The 21,986-nt window shown below is 44.6% G+C and overlaps 2 protein-coding genes across 3 annotated transcripts in view; both read left to right on the forward strand.

The window, feature by feature from the left end:
- Positions 1–7,353, forward strand: part of slc37a3 (solute carrier family 37 member 3) — a 33,386-nt gene extending 26,033 nt beyond the window's left edge. Inside the window, exons 11-15 of the mRNA XM_042335899.1 lie at positions 375–476; positions 4,690–4,737; positions 5,020–5,171; positions 5,807–5,872; positions 6,448–7,353. Coding sequence (XP_042191833.1) covers positions 375–476; positions 4,690–4,737; positions 5,020–5,171; positions 5,807–5,872; positions 6,448–6,534 — 455 coding nt within the window. The 3' untranslated portion in view covers positions 6,535–7,353. The remainder of the gene's footprint in view (positions 1–374; positions 477–4,689; positions 4,738–5,019; positions 5,172–5,806; positions 5,873–6,447) is intronic.
- A 13,502-nt stretch (positions 7,354–20,855) lies between these two features.
- Positions 20,856–21,986, forward strand: part of LOC103181879 (lysine-specific demethylase 7B) — a 55,180-nt gene continuing 54,049 nt past the window's right edge. For both annotated transcript variants that reach the window (XM_007898650.2, XM_007898651.2), the window contains exon 1: positions 20,856–20,990. In XM_007898650.2, the coding sequence (XP_007896841.2) occupies positions 20,893–20,990 (98 nt within the window). In that variant the 5' untranslated portion in view covers positions 20,856–20,892. The remainder of the gene's footprint in view (positions 20,991–21,986) is intronic.

Raw genomic sequence — 21,986 nt, forward strand, 5'->3', positions numbered from 1 at the left:
TCTCCCTCGACCCCTCTGCGTCACCATCGGTGGCTGTGCCATCAGCTATCATACTCCTTGTCTCTGAAACTCCTTGCTTAGCTCTCCACTCTCTCCTTTTATCTTCAAATCCTACTATTTAGGCCCGGACACCTGACTGTTCAGCGCTATGGGACGTCTTCCCGACATGAAAGGCGCTCTATAAATGTAATTTTGTTGTTGTATTTATTCAACTGCACCTGTCTCTTCAACTGCCTTCCTCCTCACTTGGCATCCAACCCTATCAATGAAATGATGCAAGACTTTCTTTGGTGAAGGGCATAATAAAAATGCAAGTTCTTGTTTCTTGTCCCTTTCTGAAGCTTTAACATGGTTCTTCCTTTCTTTCTTAAAAGGTGGTATGATTCAAGGACTGATATCTGATATACTGCACAAGCGAGCTCCAGTGTTGGCTGTGAGCCTTATCTTGGCCATCGGAGCACTGGTTGGATACAGCCGTAAGTACAACGTCTATAGTGTGTAGAAATAGCTTTTGTCCCTTTCTCTGTTTGCATGCATGATATAACACCATTGAATTTTAAATCAGTGTGTCGTTTGCCATCTGTAACCCAGTCTCTGACATGGGCAGTCCAAGATTCAGTGGCTATGAGAGTGAGAGGCATCGGTGTGCATTTTCTGCAGCGGGATGAGGGAGGGACTACCCAGGAGGATGGGCTTCTGCTCCATTCCCCCCAACCGATAAAATGTAAGGAGGTTGTCTGCCGCGCGTTTCGCCCACAAAAAAACAGAATCAATCCACTTTCCAATATATTCTGTGAAGCGCTTTAACAATGTGATAAGGTGCTACATCAAATCAACGATTATTAGTATTCAAGAAAAATGGGTAACAACAACAAGATTATATTTGCATAGTACCTTCACATCAGGAGGACGTCCCAAGGCGCTGGACAGAGCACGGCATTTCAGACCCGAGCTGGGGTTGGGGGGGTAAGGGAGGGGAGGGGAAGGGGGGTGGCTGATGGCATGGTCGAAGAGGAGGGTCTTGAGGCGGGACTTGAAGGAGGCTAAGGAGGGGGTGAGGCGGAGTGACTGGGGGATGGAATTCCAGAGATTGGGAGCAGAGTGGCTGAAGGCTCTCCTGCCAATGGTGAGGCGGGTGGGTCAGGGGACGTCGAGCAGGCCAGAGCCGGCTGACCGGAAGGAACGGGCGGGTTGGTAGGGGGTTAGGAGGTCGCAGAGATAGGTTGGGGCGAGGCCATGGCGGGCTTTGTATGTGAGGACCAGGATCTTGAACTGGATCCTCTGAAGGATAGGGAACCAATGGAGTTGGGCGTGAGTGGGGGAGATGGGGTCACGGAGTTTGGTGCGGGAGAGGACACTCAGACTATCAAGCACATTCCCCAACCAAACTGAACAATTACCTCTATTGTGACTCAACTGGCGACATCTCCTTGCAATTCAAACCCTCTTCAAAACTTATCTCTTGAACAGTAGTTTTGATTGTCATAAACAGTAGTAATCCCTATTTTTAAAAGCACCTTTTACATCAGGAGGATGTCCCAAAGCACTTTGCAGGATAAATTGGCGTCAGCCAATTTGGGCATAGCAATTTCCAACAGTAACTGACCATTTTGGGGGGAAAGATGGTGGCTGGCCAGAATAAAATCGTTGTCCTCTAAATCCTTCTTCTTCCCACCCTGCTCAGTGATGCCCATTGTCTTTGTAAATCATTTTGAGACATTATCTTATGTGGAAGGTGCTGCATCAGTTCAAGTTGTTGTACATTATTTATTCCTGGTTTGCTTGGATTTTTGTTAAGCCAGCCCCCTCCAGTTCCAATCAATTGTTTTTCTCAATGGTTTGACTGCTCTTGCTGGGTAGCTTCTCCATACATTCAATATTCTGGTCTTACATTTGCTACTTTTACATTTGTGTTCTCCTTCTGTGCTGAAAGTCAAAGTTAAATGACATGCTTACAGCTCCACTCTTCATTCCTCCTATCAATTTAAAAGCTGCGTCAATCCTGAATATTTTGTTCTGCATCCAAAGCAAGTTCAGTCTGTGTAAAAATTTAAAGCCTATACTCTGGAGTCCTCCTTGTTGATTTTGTTCACAATTCTTTCCACAAAAGCAATTTTAGAAAGAAATACATATTTTTATATTGTCTTAATCATGGCGAAATGTCTCAACGTGGTTCACTGTATTACTGTCAAATACAGTGCCTGTTATTTTGTACGCAAATACGATACAGCAATGTCCCACAATCTTACTCCCCTCTAATTTTTTTTGCCTTTTCTGAAGATTGTGGGTAACATTCACTTTCCCAAGTAACTATTTTTCATTTGAGCAACTTTGAAGGCATTACACCTTGATTCTGTTCTTTCCTGTCCACATGTCACTAAATACCAGTTTGACTGCGACTTTTAGCTTCTTTTCTTGCCTTTCTCCCATTCCCAGACGTCATTGTGATCCCCTAACTCAGCAATTTTAGAAAGAAATACATATTTTTATATTGTCTTAATCATGGCGAAATGTCTCAACGTCTCAACGTGGTTCACTGCATTACTGTCAAATACGGTGCCTGTTTTTTAGTAGGCAAACACGACACAGCAATGTCCCACAATCGTACCCCCCTCTAATTTTTTGAGTTGTGATCCCCTAACTCAGAAGACTGAACCTTGGGCACTTTATCCTGGGCACTTGGGCCAATTTATCCTGCAAAGTGCTTTGGAGTCCTGTAGCTCAGTGGTTAGAGCACTCGCTTTGCAAGTGAGAGACCTGAGTTCAATTCCAGGCAGAGGGCGAAACCTTGGGCAAGTTTCCTTACTCCACACAGAGCCTAATAATAATCCCTCCAAAAACCAAAAACTATAATTAAATTGGTCATTTTCAATCTACGACTGTTTGTGGGACATTGCTCTGCGCAATTGGCTGCCGCGTTTGCCCACAAATATACAGTCAACTCACTTTACAGTGTGTTCTGTGAAGCGCTTTGGGACGTCCTCCCGATGTGAAAAGCGCTATATCAAATGCAAGGATTATTATTATTATTATATTATTATTCTGCACTTGCCTTGCTCAGTTTCTCAAGGCCATTGGAAATAGCTAGGAATGTTCGGTTTGAAGGTTCAATGCCCAAAACTGCAAACAATTGCAAACTTGGCCTCATTCATTTGTACACAGTTGGAATAACTTGTAACAATTTATAATCTGTGCCCTTGAGATGGTGCTGTGAGTGAGCGAGCAAGTCTTGTTGAAAACTGCTTCACGCTGGTTTCAGCAAATGATCAATGATTGCACATAAATGTCTCATTCCATGCATTTGATTTCTCCTATTCTATTTTGCTCTACCCTCATTTCTTTTCCAATTGAATACGATGCACTTGTTGTCTGGACCCATTTCAAAGTGCAATCACCAATTGCTATGATATAACTGTGATATAACTGATATAGGTGGAGTCCCGTAGCATAGTGGTTAATGCGTTCCCCTCGCAAACAAGAGGACCTAGGTTTGAACCCAGGTAGAGCAAAACTTGAGCCAAGTTTCGTTACTCCACGTGACTCTGTTTGCCTAGTAGTAAGTATGAACCAGGTTGCTAGTTGATTGATGGATCGCTTTCCAGTGGGAATAATTCCTCAAAAAAAAATCACTCAATCCATGACTGCTTGTGGGACACTGCTGTGCGCAATTGGCTGTTGCATTTCACCCACAAAATAGAATCAATCCACTTTACAATATATTCTGAGAAACGCTTTGAGACGTCTCAACAGCATGATAAGGTTCTATATCAAATACAAGGATTACTATTATTAACTGTATAAGACGTACTCTCCGCATCATCAGACATAATATTAATTTTCTTGTCAGCTGGGTATCTGACACAGGTAGAAACCCATCATCATGCTTAAGTCTTCAAATCAAACTACGAGGAGTTCACATATGTATGTTGTCAAGAACATCCTCACGGATATTTTCTGCACAGAAGATGGCCATTCAGCCCATTAAATCGGTTTCCTTTGTTTTTAAGCCTCTCTTTTTATTGATGTAATTTTCCAACTCTTACCCCATATCTCTTAATATTTTTACTGCAGAGGTGCTTATAATAATAATCCTTGGATTTGATAAAGTACCCTATCACATCTTCATGACATCTTAAAGTGCTTCACAGAATATACTGTAAAGTGAATTGACTATATTTTGTGGATGAAACGCGGCAGCAAATTGCGCACAGCTGTGTCCCACAAACATGAATTGTGTGACCAACTTATTATTAATAATATTATTTTTTGAAGGAACTATTAACCCCAGAAAAGTAGCCCACTTGTTCCAGCCTCAATAACTACTTGTGATTATGAATTCCATACCCCCAACAACCCTCTAATTGAAGGCATTTCTTCACCTCTCTCTTAATTGTTTTCCTCTCATCCCCTCTCCAGATGGCCCAGTGTCAATATTGAAACTTCAGTTCCAGGTTATTTCTCCCTGGACTGTGCACTATGTATAAATGGACAAGCGGCCTGTTCTCATGTTTCTGAACGTGCTCCAAACCCAGCAGTCAAGGCGTGGGATGGATGTTCACCGTGAGGAGGGATGTTCACTGTGTATGAGTGTCTCATACTTGGGCCCACTTCTGGCAAGAGATTGGGTTATTGTCCAAATTCTTGTTAGTAGAAGGGTTCATTTATTCCAAGCTGTTTTTATTCTTTCAGATTTGCCAAACAATCAAGTTTTGAATGCTGTTCTAATGGCCTTTACAGGTAGGTACTGCGTTTTCATTGATCAAGCTTATATTTCCTGCTTGAGAGGAGTATTGTTTTTGAAATGTAAATGTAAATTTTATCTATCAATCGCCCCTCGTGAGTTTTGACACAAAGTTAAGTGGTCAGCAGGCAGAAAATACACCACGTAGATTGATCCAACATATATCAGGTAGATTGTATGCCTTTATATTGATGCCTTTTAATTCTTCTTTCTTTTTTTCTCTCTCTCTCTGCTTTTCATTATTACCTTTAACTTTCATTGTTCTCTGTGTCCTGCAGGGTTTTCCATTGGTGGCCCTTCCAATCTAATCAGTTCAGCCATATCAACTGACCTGGGACGTCAGGAGCAAATTCGGGGCCACAGGGAAGCATTAGCCTCTGTCGTGGGAATCATTGATGGAACCGGGAGTGTGGGGGCTGCAGTTGGACAGGTAACCTTCAAATCTCTATACAAGACTGAACCATCACACAGAAGAGGAATATTTTATAGCCTTAATCACATTGAAACATCTCAAAGTTCACACTTACATTAATTCCTCCCACATGTACTGACTATTTTTGAAGGCAAATTTAGCATTTGTTTTGCACACAAGGTTCCAGACATGAAGTGAATGACCAATTAGTCTGGAGGAATGACCAATTCATCGAGATACTAGTCTAGACTGAGGACATGGAGCTTGAACTAACAAACTTCTGACCCAGAGCGAGAGTAATGTCAACTGAGGCAGATATTTGGACATAACTGTCGGGCCATTGATTGCATTTTTAAAATAAATTTAAATCCGATCAGTTTACACCGAATGATTTTACAGCACAGAGTTTGTCCTAACTTATTTTAATTTGGAATAACAACAACAATTATATTTGTTTAGCACTTTTCATGTCGGGAGAACAATTGAAGTCATTTCCAAATTGAACACATTCTACATATTGGGTCGAGATGTCCCATCCAGCACTCCCAGATCAAGTATAGCATGAATGAGATGCATATGAAAAATGTATTGCTTGTAAAAAATGCCTGAATTATTTAAATTTGTTTTCAAATCCTTCTTTCTCTCCTTTTTAGTTTCTGGTGTCTCTGATCCAGCACAAGCTTGGTTGGATGTGGGTCTTCCACTTCTTTATCCTGATGGTGAGCACAATCTTACCTCCTAGCTGAAGAGATCTGATTGAGAACCTCTTAGCATCAAGCTGGTTTAACCTTAAATTTTTAGGGAGACAACACAGGGGAGGCATGGTGTCTGGAGCAGAGAGGGGGAGTGGGTATGATGCCAACAGCAGAAGGTGGAAGTATGCTTTAGTTAGGGGTGGGGGTTGGAAGTGTGATGTATGGAGGGTGGGTGGGTGATGTGGAGGGTCGGGTGTGGAAGGTGGGTTGTGATGGGTGGAGGTGTGATGTGTGGAGGTGTGATGGGTGGGGGTGTGATGGGTGGAGGTTGATGGGTGGGGATGTGATGGATGGGGGTGTGGTGGGTGAGGCTATGATGGGTGGTGATGTGATGGGTGGAGGGTGGGGGTGTGATGGGTGGAGAGTGGAGCTGTGATGGGTGGAGGGTGGGGGTGTGATGGGTGGAGTGTGAGGCTGTGATTGGTGGAGGGTGGGGGTGTGATAGGTGGGGTGTGATGGTGGAGGCAATTGAAGCAGTACTTCTCACTGAGCTAGTGTAAGATCTTTGAGCAGTGAATGTCTTGTATTTCCTCTTGCAGACAGCTTTAACCATCGTGTGCATTTTTCCATTGATCGTACGTGAGATGAGCTCTCTTTTCCGACGGCACCCCTCAAGGACACAATGACTAACCGCAGCCCCTGTTCACTCTTCCAAAGTCAACGAGGCTACACTTGAACTGAAGTCAGTAGAATGAGTGAATTTCGAACAGGAATAGAAATGTTGTGTAAGCTGTGCAATCAGAGATCACCTGAAAACTTTTTTTAATTCCCCATAAGAAGAGGTAGCATAGGAGAACAGAAGGAGGCCATCAAGCCCATCAAATCTGTTCCACCAGTTTATTCAATCTTGTCAGATCTTTTAATCCAGATTTCTCACCCTTTCACTATATCTATTAATACCTATTTGTGTTCAAAATCTCAGTTCACATCTATTTGTCTCTTTTTCCCCCATCCATCAGACTTAACGGGTTGATTTCTGTGTTGTGATGCTCTATGAATTTAACAAAGGAAAGATCTGAGAATTTTGTTGCAAACATTTTAAGGGAGATACGTGATTTATGCTGTATCATGAGGCAGGATATGGAATGTTTACCAGGATCAGCAGGATTAGGGTTATCGTCAGAGAAATCTTTTGATATTGAGGGCTCAGGTGCTAAATGTCTGCTGAATTGTTGAGTGCTGAAGGTGTCGCCAGGAAATGCTGAGATTGTACTGTCAAAATCTGCTCAGAAACAGTATTTATCTCAGCTATCATGTCTAAAGAGATGAATCATTTTTTCTGAGCTGTTATTTATAAGCTCCTTGTTGTAGACAATTGCCCCTTAAATCCTAAAAACTACCTCTTTGACCATGCACATGGTCACCAGTCACTCCCACCCCTCCTCTCGTTCCCTCCGCTTCCGATCACATCTTTGTGAAGTGCTCTGAGATGTTATCCTTCATGAAGGGTGCTACATACGAACAATCCAATCCTCGCCCGGCTCCACTGGCTCCCCATCCCCCAGAGGATAGAGTTCAAGATCCTCGCCCTTGCCTTCAAATCTGCTCCTCCTTACCTCTGTTACCTGCTAGCGCCATGCAGATCTGTCTGCTCCCTCCACTCAGCGAGCTCCAGTCTAGGAACATAGGAAAAGGAGTAGGCTGTTCAGCTCATCGAGCCTGTTCCACCATTCTATTAGATCTTGGCTGATATGTACTTCAACTCCAATTAGCCTGCTTCACATCCCATGTACTGTCCACCCCACCTTCAGCGGTCAGGCCTTCAGCCTTTCTGCTTGCCACCCTGTGGAATTCCATCCCACGGTCCCTTCGCCTCACCCGCTCTCTTACATCATTCAAGGCCTGTCTCAAGAACCTCCCCTTCAACTTTGCCTTCGGTCGCCCTCCTAACCCAACTGTCCTTGTCCTCCACCCCTCCTGATCCCAACCCCCAACTGGGTCCAATTTTTGACTGTGCAGCACCTTGAGACGTCCTCCCAACGTGAAAGGCGCTGTACAAATGTAATTTTTTTTTGTTGTTTACAAAAGACAGTATAAGACAATTTGTAACATAGCAATTTGTGTCCATTGCTGTTGCGTTTAACTTGAAAGCTAATTCCGTTCTACTGTTTCCTCCAGCAGTCTGAGGGGACTGATACTTGTGAGCTTTCAGCCTTTACTAAAAATCTGCCTCCCCATCAGTATTGTTTTAGTGGGTTCTCTTTCAATGCATTCTCTGGATGAATCAATATCCACTGAACAGTGCAGCAAATTAACTGTGACAATGGGAGTAGGCAATTTATGTTGAGACAAAAGGATTCTTCTAAAGTTAGACTGTAAGAAGATAACCAGTGGTCCAAACATTCTCACAGTTTTAGCCTTTAAGAATGTCTAAAAATTTAAGAGTAAGCAGAATTTTGGACAATTATAAAATGTATGCTTAATTCATGGTCCTGCAGACTGAATAAATAGATTTACGTCCTACTGTCTGCTGTTCTGATGTAGTCACAAACAGAAGGCAGACTCCTCTGAGCCAAAGGAAAATCTGAGTAGCTTGTTGGAAGCTTGGGAACAGAATTTTGTCCCTTGTATCAATGCCGAGTCTGCAATTTGTGTCAGCATTAGTTAGCAAAGAGGTAGATATGATTTTTTTTAAGATGAAGGGCTGTTGCACCTTTACTAGAAACATAAGGCTAATCCTTTAGGTTAATTTATTTCATTTTTTTTTAATACTGATAACTCTGAATGAATGTATTTGATACAGCAGTTAGTTTTTCTGATCTGTCCAAGAGAAATTGTGTTTAATAATATAATATCTGAAATTGTGGTGACCAACCACAAGAATGTAGGGTAAAAGAAATTCCAATCTTCATGAATAATTTATACTTGTGCATAGCTTTTCTAATTTTATTTCAGCTATTGATCATATTAATAAGCCTGTCCTGAGCAATGACTGACCATTGCGATTTGAGTAAGAATAGTTTTTTAGCATTCGAGATCATGTTTTTAAACGCTTGATGCACTTTGTAGTTAACTTTGCTTTTCCTCACAGTAGACTACAGCTTGAGTTGAGTACAACGTGAACTGATGTTACACTGTGTGCACTTTCGGCTGTTAAATTCTGACGTAATTTATTTTCTGTTTTGAATGAGACCTTTCCTTCAGTCACCCTCCTACCCCTCCCGCCCACCAACACTCCTGATCCCAACCACCAGCTCGGGTGCAGAATCCCTGACTGTTCAGGGCCTTGGGACCTCCTCCTGACATGAAAGACGCATTACAAATGTAATTTGTTGTTTGTTGTTGTTGTTGTTGAGATCAGCTAACTCAGTACTGTCTGGGATTCCAAACTGTAACCTTACGGCTGCTGTTGGAATAGGCGTGGCTTTGGAAGCTGCTAAAGGGTAATTAAACTGACACACAATGCTTAAAAGAAGTTTTCTAATTTAGCTGCTGAGTGAGTAATGCAATGTATTTGTATATGTATTTAACACTGAGATGATATTTGATACTCTTAATTATGTGTGCCAAATCTGAGTGAAAGGTTATTAATGTCTGCCCCAACTGACTTCTCTGTTATAGAACTGGTGAAATGTAGTGAGTTCAGATCTGAGGAGATTTTTTAATCCATGCAACACAAATGTATTTGTGATGTGAAATGCTGTTTTTTAAAGATTCGTGAATAAATGTCTGCAAACTTTTAATGTGTAACTTTCTTGGAAAATGTTGCTGTGATCTTAACACTTCAGCACTTTGAAACAAACACTGTCCAGAGGGTCTGTTGTCTGCTCCAGCCAGTTGCTGAACAGAAATGAGCTTTTGTTAGGATAGAAGGAAAAACTGACAGGAAAGATTGAAACTCTTGTCCATGACTGCCCATTAGAGTTTGAAGATTGAGTGACCAATATTTATTTTGGGGGATTGTTGGTCAAGACATCAGGAGAGACTCCCTACTCTTTTCAAATTGTGCCATGTGATCTTTAACATCCACCTGAACAGGCAGATGTGACCTCGGTTTAATATCTCATCCAAAGAACAGCACCTCAAACAATGCAACACACTGCATTGGAGTGTCAGCTTAGACCAGGGTGGTCCAACATTTTGGCTGCTGCGGGCAAGTCTGTGGGCCGCATCCAGCGTGGGAGGGAGAAGGAAGGAATGGGGGAGATGGAGGGGTGAGGGGGAGAGGGGAAGGGAGAGAGAAGGAATGGGAAGAGGGAGGAGAGAGGAGGGGAGAGGGAGGGAGAAGGGGGTAGAGAAGGAGAGGCAAGAGGGAGGGAGGAGGGGGGAGAGGGAGGGAGGAGGGGGAGAGGGAGGAGGTGGGAAAGGAGATGTGGTGGGGAGAAGGAGGGTGGCACGCCCTCTCCTTTCTTCCCCGCCTCCTTCTCCTCTCTTCACCGCCTTCTCCGCTCTTCCCCCTTCTTTTCTCTTCCCCCTCTTCTCTCTTCCCCCCTCCTTCTCTCTTCCTCCCCTCTTCTCTTCCCCCCCTCTCCTCTCTTTCCCCCCTTTCCTTCTCTCTTTCCCCCCTTTCATTCTCTTTCCCCCTCTGTCCTCTCTTCTCCCCCTCTCCTCTCTTCCCTCCTCTCCTCTCTGCACTCCTCTACTTCTCTCTTCCCCCCCTTCTTCTCTTACCCCCTTCTCATGTTCTCTCTCCCCTCTCCTCTCTTCCCCCCCCCTCTCCTCTCTTCCCCCCCTCCTCTCTTTCCCCCTCTCCTATCTTTCCCCCTCTCCCCTCTTTCCCCCTCTCCTCTCTTCCCCCCTCTCCTTCTCTTTTCCCCTCCGCTCCTTCTCTCCTGCCCCCCTCTCCTTCCCTATTCCCCCCTTGACTTCTCTCTTCCCCCTCTACTTTTCTCTTCCCGCCTCCTCTCTACCGCCCCCCCCCCACCCCTCTACATCCCGATTGATGCTGCAGGCAAGTGCATCCTACATTCTCACCTGCCCTTATGAGAATTGTTCCCATAGCCTAGGGGTTAGCGAGAGGACCTGGATTAGATTCCCGTGCAGGACAAAACCTTCGGCAAGTTTCCTTACTCCACACGCCTCTGTTTACCTAGCAGAAAGTAGGAACACATTTGTTAGTCAATTGGTAGATCGCTTGTCTGGGGATAATAATTCCTCAAAAAAAACAATAATTTGGTCACTCAATCCACGACTGTTTGTGGGACACTGCTGTGCGCAATTAGCTGCCGCATTTCGCCCACAAATATACAGTCAATTCACTTTAAAGTATATTCTGTGAAGCGCTTTGAGATGTCTCGAAGACGTGATAAGACGCTATATCAAATGCAAGGATTATTCTTATTTTTAACCAGGCTCCCACAGCCTCCTCATCCTCCTGGACCTGTCCGCCGATTTCTGCCATCTTCATCCCTCATCCACCTCAGTGGGACCGCACTATCTGGTTCGAGTCCTACCTAACAAACCACTTTGTCTCTTCAAACTATTTCTCCTCCTGCCCCAGCGCGGTTACTCGTGGGGTAGCCCAGGGCTCCATCCATGGCCCCCTCTTCTTCCTTATCTATATGCTCCATCTGTCATCCGCAGACATGGGGTAAACGTCCACATGTATGTGGATGGCACACAAGTTTACTCCAGCTGTGACTCCAGGTCTGCCGATGTTCTGTCAATTTATCTGGCAGACATCAGGGCCTGGATGAGTGCAAACATCTTACAACTGAATGTTAACAAGAAGAAGCCATACTCCTTGGATCTCGTCAGCGTCTTCTATCCTGCAGCTCTAATCGCCTCAACCTCTCTGGCCTATCCTTCAGACTTACTGAACCGGTGTACAATCTAGGCATCAGGTTTGAGCCACAACCATCCGTCCTTACCCTGCAAGCCAAAGCCCTAACTGATAGGGTGGCCCTAGCTGGACAAGCAGCGGGAAAGCTTGCCAGACATTGCTATCAATGACACACTATGTGGTTTTTGCTGGTTAGTCTCCAGTAGTACCCCAATGCACACTCTGGGGTCTTTTGGCTCCTGCCAACCTGCGCCTCATGTTTTCCAGAATTATTAAGTAGGATGAGTCCCCCCAGGGAGGGAACGGGCAGTCCAACAATATATCTCTGGAATTTTCATGCGTAGAATGCATGGAATTCTCAGTTTGGTTTGGATACTCTTAAGCACGATGATGGATTTCCGCATGTGTCAGACACCCAGCTGTCGCTGATGCTGACCCCCCAAAAAAGCTGTTCTCTCTCGTAACTGGAAGTGGAAGTAGCTTTTCTGAAGTTAATTGAACACTTTTTTTTAATTCTAGTGAATCAACAGGGAGAACTGTGGCAGATATCCCATTGTTGAGGAGGTTTATGCTGCATATATTGCACCAACTTCAGCCCATTTGTTCTTCAATATTTGCATGCACCACAATACCCCTGTCAGCATATTGGAAGAACTCAAGGAGAGAGAAATAAGCATGTCTCTGTTCAGATGACCATTTTTTTTAAAGTTCCTTTGTCGCAGTGTTGAAGTTTTTTTTAAGTTAGAAAATCTTCGTTGACGAAATATTCATAGGTGAGCTTGTGTTGGAAATCTGGTCTGGTTACAACAGCCTTCCTGATTTGCATGAAACTCTCACAGTGCTCAGTCAGAGTACCTCTGGAGATGTGTGAGGAGGTTGTGGCAGTACCTGCTGATAACAGTAGGCAAATAACCAGCCGAAAGAACAGCCATGCTCACTAGGAAAGCATGAAAACACAGTGACTTTATTCAGATGAATGCTGAGGGTCAGGTTACAGGTATTGAAATGTTTCAAGCTGGTAAGCATTCTAATTTTCCAATGAATTAGAAATCACAATCTCTTGAGTAACCGTGTGCTGCTGCTGAGAAGATGAAGTAATCAGTGGTGAGCCAGTTTTTAAATTATATAAACAAGGAATGAGCCACGTGAGGCTGGCTCTTCAGACTAAAGAGGCAGAAATCACTAGGTTACAAGGAAGCTGTGTTTTCATGAACTGCATAGTTGTTATCAAAAGACCTCAATGTCTGGATATTTGTTTCCCAAGGTTGGAAAAGTTAAGCATAAGTTAAGGCTGTCACAAAATTCTAATAACCCCCTCTGGTCGCTGGACAAAAGGTAGTGCACAGAAAACAGGCAATCTTTGTGCCAATGCAGAGGTGACTAATGATCACCCAAGAACTGGAAAACCTTGCAGGAAACCATGGCTTCGTGAAGAAGCCAGATGACGAATGAACAGTCTTCTGCTTAGGATTGGAATTTAATATTGTGGACCAGAAATAAGTAGAGGGGAAAAAAGTTATCGAACTTGACTATTTATGTTGGTAGCACACGGAGTGGTGTTAGTAGCACACAATGTGCTCAGTGGTAGTACTCACACCTCTAAGTAGGTTGTGCATTCAGACCCCATGTCTGGACTTGGAATCACATTATCTAAGCTGAAACTGCAATGCAGTGCTGGGATGCGTAGTGTTGTCGGAGATGCCGTCCTTCGGATCGGACGTTATATCAAGTTCCCATCTGCCTGTTCAGGTGGATGTTAAAGATCCCATGGCACTATTCAAAAAGAGAAGGGAGTTTTTCCCGGTGTCATGGCCAAAAATCCCCCAAATAAAATCGGTCGCTGTTTGTGGGACACTGCTGTGCGCAACTGGCTGCCGTGTTTCACTCACAAAATATACAATCAATCCACTTTACAGTAGCTTGTGAAGCTCTTTGAGATGTCTCGATGATGTGATAAGACGTTATACCAAATGCAAGGATTATTATTATAACTTTGAGATTCTATGTGAGTGCACTATGTAAGTGCAATGATTCCAACTTTCTGGGCCTCGGCGATTGATAAGAGAATGGTGCAGAATTAGTGGCTGTGTCAAACTGTAAAGAACAGCAGACAATTGATGATGTGGACGAGTGTGGAAAAATCTGTGCTGATTAAAGTTTGAAGTTGTTTCATGGAAATATACCCTAAATTCCTCCACTAAGGGTTCTGGGGCAGATTCACAGACCTTTAAAAATAGGATTGAAAGTGGTAAAACCAGAAAAGACCCTAATGGATACTGTTTTTCTATCTGTGTGAATCTGTTTCCACTGTGCTTTACCCATTTTAGAAAACAACCAGCTTCGGTCGTGCTGCCACAAGAGAAATTCTGAAATTAGGATTTTCTGCTATGGGACGGCCTGACAGAATAACAACAACAAGATTACATTTGTATAGCGCCTTTCACATCGGGAGGATGTCCCAAGGCGCTGGACAGTATACAGCATTTCAGACCCGAGCAGGGGGAGGGGATGGGGGGGGAAGGGGGGTGAACCATGTAGCTGCAGCTTCTTTCCTACTGTTTTTTCTGGGCTGCAAGATCCCCATACAATTCACAGAAATGCATAAACAGCATAGCCTCAATTCCTTTTTGCACCTGTAAGTTGAATAACCTCTTTGTCCGTGGCCAGTCTGCTGGTATCTTTTGCGTATCAAATGCAGCCCCTTGGCAGCATTTCAGACATATCTTTGAGAGTTTGCTTTTCAGTCAGTTTTAAGAGCATTGTTGCTGAGCAACTGTTTTTTCAAAACAACAGACAAAAGCACTTGGATAGGCACTGACCTGGAAGTCGATGCTCAGTGTGGCTCAAATCTCCCAGCCACAAGTGTACTCGGTCTGCGAGCCTGAATTCTCCGCACAGATGTACTATTGTATTGCAGGAGAAAATCTGACCCTTTGTTGAATTTACATCCACTGCCAATTGGAAAGATGCACATCAATAGCTGATCAAGTGACGTTGGACTCTGACATCAAAGGGGAATTCAGCATGCTTCGTACAGAGGAGGAAACACATTTTAAAAATATTCTTGTGTGATTATTAAATGTCTAGGGCAACAGTTGTGAGGGTGTAATATCTAATATGGAAGAAAATGTAAAAGAGTGTATGGTTGAATCAGTGTGCGTGTTTGAATAACTGAGAGAATCTGCAAAGCCATTAAAATGATATGTTAAGAACCAGATTAATGTTTTGTTGCAATTGTTCTTCAGGACTCATTTTCTGTAAGGTTGATTTCAGTGGACAAGGTTCATTGAAATCTGCAGTGGTCTTGCTTCAGGTTTTAGTGACAGCTCACAAAATGTATTGGATGTAATCTGAATTAAATGTTTCTCCTTTTTGGAATGTATGTTTCCTCTTAAGGACTATCTCCTACTTTTTTACATGATGTGATCAATAAAATCAGATTTACCCTTCCCTTTTTTCCTTGGCAGGGCGAAACCTTAGTTTCCTTACTCCACAAGCCTGTTTACAGTACTGGTTTAGGTCTTGCGGAGCAAAGCCGGCAGGGGCAAGGTCTCGGTGGAGTGGCATCAGAGAGTGAGGGGCGGGGCTCAGGGAGCAAAGCCAGTGGGGGGGGCAGGCCCTTGGGGAGTGAGGCCCGGTTGTGTGTGTGTGTCTTGGGGAGCAAGTCCACGGGGAGCGGGTCCTCGGGGAGCGAGGACCCGGGTGGGGTGGCCTCAGGGAGCGAGGGTCTGGCCTTGGGAAGCAAGGCCGGTGTTGGGTGGGGGCAAGGCCAGTGGTGGGTGGGGGCAAGGCCAGTGGTGGGTGGGGGCAAGGCCGGTGGTGGTGGGGTGGCAAGGTCGCTGGTGGGTAAGGGGGTAAAGTTGGTGATGGGGGGGCCAGGCTGGTGGGAGGGGGGGCAAGGACCTTGGGGAGCGAGGCCGCGGTGGTGGTGTCTCGAAATAGGCGGGGCCTCATGTAGGCGGGGCATCGAGGAGCGAGGGGCAGAGCCTTGGGAAGCAAAGCCAGTGGGAGGCAGGACATTGGGGAGTGAGGCAGGACCTTGGGAAGCAAGGCAAGGGACGGGGCCATGGTGTCTTCGGAGTGAGGGGCAGGGCCTCAGGAAGCAAGCGGGGTCTCACTCTTTAGCAGATCTGCATTCTGTCTTGTGGGATCAGTGTATATTCCCCAAAAGCTGCCTGGTGCTGAGCGCCGGGAAATCCTTAAGGCCGTGGGCACCTCACTGGATAGCCTCGCACAACAGTTCTCTTACTGTCCGTTGCTCCATATGGATCCATCCACCTAGTCAGGGCTCAAACCCACGCCTATCGGAATCAAGCAAGCAGTCCCGTTCATCCGCTCCCTGAGCCAGGCAGTGAGAAAGCTTGCCAGACAGCAATATCAATGGCACGCTATGTGGTTTTACCTGGTTGGAGCCCAGCAGTACGCCAACACACACTCTGGAGGAACCTGGTTATTGGTCGATTGGTGAATTGCTTTCCAGAGATGATACCTCCACCCCCAAAAAAATTTGGTCACTCAACCACAACTGTTTGTTGGACACTGCTATGCACAATTAGCTGTTGAGTTTCACCCAGAAAATATACAGAAAACCCAATTTAATAATGATTGTATTTGATATAGCGCCTTTGATATGTCACAACTTTGAGATATCTCAAAGTGCTTCACAGAATATACTGTAAAGTGAATTGACTGTATATTTTCTGTACAAAATGTGGCAGCCAATTGCGCACAGCAGTGTCCCACAAACAGTCGTGGATTGAGTGACCAATTTATTATTTGTTTTGAAGGAATTAGTTTCCCAGAAAAGCGATCCACCCAAATGGACTTGGTGCACTTGTCCTTTCTGGCACATGTGTTAAGTTATGCAGAATTTACAATATATTCTGTGAAGCGCTTTGAGATATCTCAACGATGTGATAAAGCGCTATATCAAATGCAGGGTTTATTATTATATATTTTTCTGGACCTAAAAGTGATATAAACCAGAAAATTCTCAAAATGTTAATCAGAGTATGTTAATCAACATCCGCCTTAGGAGAGAAGGCCACCAGGTGTTAACTCAACATGGCCTTTCTTCGTGCATGAAGTGTCAGCATCACAGATGAACCAAATCCTATGCTCACTCACTGTTTAGACCAAGGGTGGGCAAAAGACAGCCCGTGGGCCATATCCGGCCCGCCAAATTATGCTATCCGGCCCGTCATTGTGTCTAGCAATAGAAAAAATTATAGTTTGTTTAGTCCCAGAAAGTCGCACAAATTTCGCATTTGAATCAGACCGGGAACATCAGCCAATCACACCACTTAGTTGTGCGCACACTCCCTTAAGTGTTGAATCAGGCTGACCTCAGAAATATACGGATTGGCAAATTTTCAAATGCGCGTGGCAACCACAGCAATACTTTTGACTGAAGAAATGTTAATTCGAAATGAGTTTATCAAAGACATGGAAAGTGGAAGCTGAAGGCCAGATATTCAACAAAGAATGGACTTCTAAATTTTTTATACCAGCTTGGGTGGAAAATAAAACAAATAAAATAAAGAAAATAAAAATAAATTAAAGAATAAAACAAAGAAAATAAAAACAATGTACAGTTACAAAATAAAGTAAGCAATTTTGCATGTTTTTCACTGGCACTCGTTAAAAGTTGTGATGTCAAAGACACAGTCCAGTTGATAATTTTTATTCAAGGTAACACCAAACATTTTGAGCTCACAGAAGAATTGGCATCAATGTAGTTAATGAAAGATAGGACAACTGGAGAAGACTTTTTGGAGGCAGTAAATAAGTGTATCTTAAAATTAGGAGTGGAGAAAAATGGTGAATATGACCATCGATGGAAGCCCAAATCTGACGGGCAAAAATGTTGGATTACTGAAAAGAATTCAAGATCCAGTCAAAGAAACAAATCCAGAACAGAATATTGTTTTTCTACACTGCATTATGCACTGAGAGATCCTCAGTAAGAGTGTTCTAAAACTAAGCAATGTCGTGGACACAGTTACGAAAGTGGTCAACTACATTCAGACAAGAGGATTTAACCACAGGCAATTTGTAACTCTGCTTGAGGAATTGCAATCTGAGCACATGGATGTTCTGTATCACACGAATGTAAGATGGCTTAGTTTAGGAAAGGTCTTGAAAAGAGTGTGGGAACTGAGAGCAGAGACTGATTTATTTTTGGACATGAAACAAAAAGATTCGGATTTCCCACAGCTGAACGATACGAATTGGCTCTCGGATTTCGCATTTGCCGTTGATATCATGGGCCACATGAATGAAATGAATTCAAAACTGCAACAGAAGGGGGCCTTTGTGCACGATTTGTATTGCAGTGTCAAGTCATTTATGACAATTATTTATTTTATCGCGTCAGATAGGAAACAGGCAGTTCGTCCCCTTTCCAACTTTGCAGCAAATTACTGTTTGCGATCAAATCCTTAAAAAGTATACTTCGTCACTACTTGACCTAAATGCCGAATTTTCTCGCCAATTCCAGGATTTCAATTTGATTGAAAATGACCTGTCTTTGGTCTCTTCACCTTTCTCATTTGATGTTGACAAAGCCCCATTTGACCTCCAACTCGAGCTTATTGACCTGCAATGTGATCCATTGCTTGCGGAGCAATTCAAATCAGTGCCGCTTCCCAGTTTTTACACCTCATGTTTGGATCAACATACATATGCGAGAAGACATTTTCTGTGATGAAATTCAATAAATCAAAACATAGATCTGTGATAACTGATGACCACCTTACAGCAGTGCTCCGCATTGCAACAACGGAGACAGTGCCTGACTTTAATTGTCTGGTTAATGCACAACAGCGCTTTCATTCTTCCCATTGAGTGAGCTTCTCACATTCTCATCAATATGTGAATAAATGAATAAATATCGAATAAATGTCTGCTCAATGAATTGTTTTTATTTAACCTAATTTTAATGAATGTCAATTATATAGACTTTATTTTATGCATGTACAAGTGTAAGACTTGATTTTGAGCTATTATTAAGCATTTGCATCTAATATTAAGTGTGTGACCCGCAAAGCTTACCAAAACTTGTGAAGTGGCCCGCCAGCCAAATTAATTGCTCACCCCTAGTTTAGACGCTTGAATCTTCCAGCCATCAGGAAAGGTTAATGCAATTTTATCTTGAACAATTGCTTAAGTATCAGTAACTACAATATATTTTGCCGTTATATAACAATATATTTTGTTTGTTTTCCCTGACGTGTTCCCAAACTCGGATTTGGGGAGGTAAATGGGGTATTTTGGTTGGCAACAGAAAGTCGGAATCAAGTCAACTCTTTTTGGCAGGCTCAGTGACTGGTTTCTGAGTCAACCAGGTGAGCAGTCATCCAAAGTACTGCGAATAACAGACTCATAAGCAGGATTTGGATGGGCAGATTGGGAGACCTTCTGGAAACAATGATTCTTCCCCTCTGCATCTGTTAAATCTGCAAGCCACTGCCTTAATGGGTAGGGTGCTCTGAGTGTGACAAACAGCAGGAAGCTTGCCAGCAGGGCTTTAATGGCAAGCTATTTAGTTTTAGCTGGTAAATTCCAGCAACAACAACAAGATTTCATTTAAGAGCGCCTTTCACGTCGGGAGGACGTCCCAAGGCACTGGACAGTTGGGTCAGGACCCGAGCATTGGGGGGAAATGGTCAGGGTGAGGGGAGGGAAGGGAGAGAGCGAGGAGGGGGTAGAGAGTCAAGAGAGGAGCTGAAGGCATGGTCAAAGAGAAAGGTCTCAGCAGTACCATAACACATATTCCGGGGTTCAACAACAACAACTTGCAATTATGTAGCATCCTCCACACAGTGGCGGAGCCTGACTCCAAGCCGGGGAGAGGAGGCTGTAAGCACGGTCGGAGAGGAAAGTTTTCAGGCAGGATCTGAAAGAGGGAGAGAGGGAGCAAGGCGGAAGGATTGAGGGAGAGTGTTCCAGAGAATTGCGGTGTAGTGGCTGAAAGCACAACCTCGTTGATGGGATTGAGGGTGAAAGGGAAGAGCAGGAGGCCAGTGCCAGTCAGTCGGAGGCGTTGGGTGGTAGATTGGGCAGTGAGAAGGTCGGAAAGTTAGGGAGGTGTCAGGGACTGAATGGATCTGAAGGTTCCCAAGTCTTGGCTCTCACCAGCCTGTGCCTCATACTTTCCGGAATTACAACGACAACAAAATTACATTTCTATAGCGGCTTTCACATCAGGAGGACGCCCCAAGGTGCTGGACAGAGAGTTTCAGACCCGAGCTGGGGGTTGGGGTTGGGGAGTGTAGAGGGCCGGGAGAAGCAGGGAGATCGAAAGCACAGACGAAGAGGAGGGTCTTGAGATGGGTCTTGAAGGAGGGCAAGAGAGGGAGCAAGGTGGAGGGACTGTGGGATAATTAGGTAAGTAGGTACATCTTTCCATGGAGAGTGTGTTCATTCAATTCCAAACATAGGGAAATTTACAATACAAGTAAAAATGGTGATTGGTTTCCACTTGTGTCAGATACCCGGCTGAACAAAAATAAATTCTTATGGGGTAACACTTGATTCAAGTGGAGCGGATGTGAGCACTCTTCAATTTCAGATTGGCTGAACCTGTTTGCTCCGAGTGACTGACATACTTGTTAATTGTCCAAGTTCCCTTTGTCCCCATTGACCTGCTTTGTGATTGTTTGGTCCTGCGGTCAATCGTCTGTTTGTGCACAAATTGCGCGATCGCCCACAAACACACAGTTACCCCCACTTTACAGGTTTGTTCTGCAAAACGCTTTGAGATGTCCTCCAGATATTAAAGAGAATGGGCTAAATACAAGGAATATTATTAGTAACAATCACCCTGGGCTGCTGTTGGGTCTCTTGGAGCTGTCAATCTCAGAATACAACACAAACCAAGGGGGTGAGGCGGTGTCTTCTCCGCGAGCTCTGATTGGTGAACGTTATTTTCAATCACAAAGTAACCTGATGATTGATTGGCGCTGCTGTCAATCACTGCGAAAGGCGCGATCTGATTGATCAATAGTGCTGTCAGTCACTGTCAATCGTGCGAGATGATTGGTAGACGGGCCGTCAATCACGGCGAGAGGCGTGATCTGAGTGGTTGACGAAACTTTCTGGTCCCTTTGTTATTGAGTGGCTGCGCTGGATATGGATTGGTTTCAGGGCCCGTCCGTCAGACGAGGCGGCGGAGTTTCCGGCGGAGGGCGGACCGCCTGCGGGTTTGTTCTCTCCCCGGTGTGTGTGTGTGCGCGCGCGCGAGGGCACTAAAGTTTACAAGATGGCGGCGGCGCCGGTGTACTGTCTCTGCCAACAGCCTTACGATGTCAACCGCTTCATGATCGAATGCGATGTCTGCAAGGACTGGTTCCACGGCAGGTGAGCGAGCGGCTTCCCTCTGCCTCTCCCTCGCGGGCGGCGGAGAATTTAAAACGGTCTCTTTTTGTCTCTCTCTTTACTTCCGAACCGGGTCCCTGTCAGGAAAGGGACTCCTTCCCCAACCGTCCAGCCTCGCGCAGCCGCCCGCCCGCGGGAGCACTGAGCAGCGGCAGCAGCAGCAGCGTGTGCCGAGGGGCCGGAGATTCTTTGTGTGTGTGTGTGTGTGTGTGTGGTGTGCGCGCGCCGGGCCTGTGCCTTTCTTTCACTTGTGTTTGTTGTGGTTGACGCGCACGGTGCCGGCTATTTAAATCCCCTTCGATAACAACAAAAACGTCTCCGCAGCGCCCCGTAGCGGGGAAACACCCGCAACTGCAACAACAACAACAGGGGGCATTGTTCCCAGCTGCTGCCCCGGGGGGGGGGGGGGGGGGGGACAAGGAGCCTGACACGGTTATCAGGTTTCATCCGTGTCTGCTCCAGAAGCAACTTCAGGGGCTTTTAGCGTCAGGGAGTACTGGTGTCAGTGTCCCTTGTGCACACACGCTGGTTTGCGGCAGGGAGTTAAAAGCTTGTGGTTGTCAGCTGCAAAGGCATTGTCCTGAATGCTGAAGAAACCCGATCTGGAATATTTTTTAACTGAAGATTGCAAGATGTCATTTGCGTCAATGTTTGTTTAAGGATCAAGGTTCGCTGGTGTATAGATGTACCAACATTTATTCTGTGGGTATGGAATGACATGGGGGGAGGGCGGTGAAGAAGCTAAACTATAGTCAAAGACTGGTTAGATTGCGGATGTATTCTGCAGATGAGATGTCTGGGTGTAATTTGATCAAAGGGATTATAATTTTGAAAGATAGATAAAACAAGAGTGAGCAACTTTCTTTTTTGCCTTGGTGGGTCCATTAGATGTGAGTCGACATTGAATCATAAGATGAAAAATCCGGAGAGGGATTTGAGAGAGATTAAAGAAAGATATAAAGTGATATGACGCAAAAC

This window comes from Callorhinchus milii, unplaced genomic scaffold (genome assembly GCF_018977255.1).
Source record: "Callorhinchus milii isolate IMCB2004 unplaced genomic scaffold, IMCB_Cmil_1.0 Scaffold5, whole genome shotgun sequence".
In the NCBI taxonomy this organism is placed as follows: domain Eukaryota; kingdom Metazoa; phylum Chordata; class Chondrichthyes; order Chimaeriformes; family Callorhinchidae; genus Callorhinchus; species Callorhinchus milii.